Consider the following 3045-nt stretch of genomic DNA (forward strand, 5'->3'; position numbering starts at 1 on the left):
CTTGAATGGGAACCTCTTTCTCTTGAAAAACCTAGGCGCCATGAGGCCACCTGATAGGAATGCCTGACAAGAGGTCAAGCATTGAGAAACTAGCTTATCAGAAAAACAGGACGTAGTGGTCAAGCCATCTGCATCTGGCAATCCCCAGGGCTCGATACCAGGAAATCAGGAAATAACATCTGTACCATAAGTCACCCACCCAGAATTTAACAACTTAACTTCCTCATGCTTTATACTCGTTTGAATGGGCCAATAACCATGCTTCTGCTTCTGTACCCCGCTTCTGCTCTATAAAAGTGCCAAAACCCAGCATGGGGGCACGCAAGTCCTCCGAGGAGACTTTGTGCCCACAGGTACCTGTGTACTAAATAAACCTCTTGCTGTTGCAACCCGAAGGCTGACTTGTCCTCAGTGGTTTCACTCTTACAAAAAGCTGGTTGGTCTAGGCTTCAGGTCTCTTTTGATTTTATACTGGAGGGACCAGATGGCTTTAGTCCTGATGCTCAGGAGTTCCCACAGAGGCCCAAGTCGGATGAGGATCAGATGCTCTCAGGCTTTCTCCTAAGGTCTGGATCCCTCTAGGAAAGATGCTGGCCTCAGGACAGTGCAAGAGCGGGACTGACGAGTCTGTGAGCCTTGCCTGTCAGCCTGGGGGACGCTCCAGGGCCTGTGAGATCCACGTCTGTAGAACTTTTTGTTCATCCGTAGGATTTTTTGTGGATCTCGTCTGGACAAGGAACCTCCTTGTCATCTGTTACACCGAGCTGCACATCTGAGTCAGTGTCTGTGTTTCTGTATTACTGTGTATTTGTGTTGGTCGTGACCGAACTCCAATGGTCTGGGGAGCCCGATATTTTGGAGCTCAGCACACATCTGAAGGATACGTGTCCCTGAGGAGCGAAGTGTCAACCTCGCCGTCTGATTTTATATTTTCAGTTTTTCTCCAGAGTCGCGCTAAGCGGTACCTTGTCGCCGGCTGTCTATTTTTGTTGTTTCTGTTGTTTGTCTGCCTCATTGTGATTTTAGAATACCCCAAAATGGGACAACAACTAACCACCCCCCTGAGTTTAACTCTAGATCACTGGAGAGAAGTTAAGAGCCGAGCTCACAATCAATCTGTGGAAATCAAGAAGCACCAATGGATAACCTTTTGTTCCTCCGAGTGGCCCACGTTTAATGTCGGTTGGCCTCGGGATGGGACTTTTGATTCTGATGTTATTTTGCAGGTTAAAGCTAAGATCTTCTCTCCCTCCCTATCACCCCCCTCCGCAGGCTGCTGCGGCGGTTCCAGATGACGTCCAAGCAGAGGGACCGGAGGTCGCTCCCTCTCCCATTGCGGGTCGACTCAGAGAGAGGAGAGGACAGGGAGATTCCTCACACATCCTGCCCCTCCGACTCGCAGGAGGGGAAGGAAACCAGTTTCAGTATTGGCCCTTCTCCGCTTCAGACCTGTATAACTGGAAAACTCATAACCCGTCCTTTTCCCAAGACCTGCAGGCCCTAACAGCCCTGATAGAATCTATCCTCCTTACCCACCAACCCACGTGGGATGATTGCCAACAGCTCCTGCAGGTCCTCCTAACTACGGAGGAAAAGCAGAGAGTCATTCTGGAAGCCCGAAAGCATGTCCCGGGGGCAGACGGGAGACCAACCCAACTGCCAAACGAGATCGAGGCTGCCTTTCCCCTCACCAGACCCTCTTGGGATTTCAACATGGCTGAAGGTAGGGAACACCTACGTCTTTATCGCCAGGTGCTTGTAGCGGGCCTCCAAGGGGCAGGGAGACGCCCCACCAATTTGGCCAAGGTAAGGTCAGTGACACAGGGAGCAGACGAGCCGCCCACTGTGTTTCTAGAAAGACTTAAAGAGGCATATCGGAGGTACACTCCCTTTGATCCAGACAGCCCCGATCAGGAAGTAAGTGTTTCCATGTCTTTCATATGGCAATCAGCTCCTGATATTAGGAGTAAGCTCCAAAGAATGGAGAATTTACAGGGACAAGGTCTTAGGGACCTCTTAAGGGAGGCAGAGAGGATCTTTAACAAAAGAGAAACACCAGAAGAGAAAGAAGAAAGACAAAAAAGAGAGGAAGAAGATAGAGAGGCAGTGAGAGATTGAAAGCGAAATAAAGAATTAAGTAGAATCCTGGCCACAGTAGTGAGAAAAGAAAATGAAGTCAGAATAGAAAGGGGGGGAGATCAAGGGCGTGTCCGGTTAGAAAAAGACCAGTGCGCCTACTGCAAGGAAATAGGACACTGGGTAAAGAACTGCCCCAAGAAAAAGAAAAAACAGCAAGAAGAAAAAGCTGAGATCCTCAACCTCGATTAGGGAGGTCGGGGCCAGGAACCCCCACCTGAGCCCAGGGTAACTCTTCATGTGGGGGGACAGCCAGTCACCTTCATGGTAGACACTGGGGCGCAACATTCCGTCCTCACCCAAACGACTGGCCCGCTTAGTAAAAAGACAATATGGGTAGAAGGGGCTACTGGAGCAAAGCGTTACCGCTGGACTACAGGCCGGAAAGTCCAGCTCGCCTCAGGGACCGTGACTCATACCTTTTTACATGTACCAGACTGTCCCTACCCTTTGTTAGGAAGAGATCTACTAACCAAGCTTGGAGCACACATTTATTTTGAAAGAAAAGGGGCTAGAATCACAGATTCCACAGGAGCACAGATACAGGTACTTACCCTCCAACTAGAAAATGAATACAGATTACATCGTGCCCCCGTTCCTGTCCAGGAGGGCATGGATCGGTGGTTGTCCAAATATCCAGATGCTTGGGAAGAAACAGGAGGAATGGGGCTGGCCATCCATCAGCCGCCCCTAATCATTGAACTGAAGGCCACCGTGGCCTCAGTAGCTGTCAAACAATATCCCATGGCGACCGAGGCTCGCCAAGGAATTAGGCCACATATCAAAAGACTATTAGAACAAGGGATATTAATCCCATGTCAGTCGGCCTGGAACATGCCCCTGCTGCCTGTCAAGAAACCAGGGAGTGGGGACTATAGGCCAGTACAGGACCTGAGAGAGATAAAAAAG

The 3045-nt window shown here is 50.0% G+C and overlaps 1 protein-coding gene across 1 annotated transcript in view; it reads left to right on the forward strand.

Moving 5' to 3' along the window:
* The first annotated feature begins 725 nt into the window (after positions 1–725).
* Positions 726–3045, forward strand: part of LOC108490542 — a 19171-nt gene continuing 16851 nt past the window's right edge. The window contains 2 exon segments of the mRNA XM_029560837.1: positions 726–1178; positions 1273–2953. Of these exon segments, the coding sequence (XP_029416697.1) occupies positions 834–1178; positions 1273–2953 (2026 nt within the window). The 5' untranslated portion in view covers positions 726–833.

The sequence above is a fragment of the Nannospalax galili genome, unplaced genomic scaffold (genome assembly GCF_000622305.1).
Source record: "Nannospalax galili isolate Female #2095 unplaced genomic scaffold, S.galili_v1.0 scaffold352, whole genome shotgun sequence".
NCBI classification, from domain to species: Eukaryota; Metazoa; Chordata; class Mammalia; order Rodentia; family Spalacidae; genus Nannospalax; species Nannospalax galili.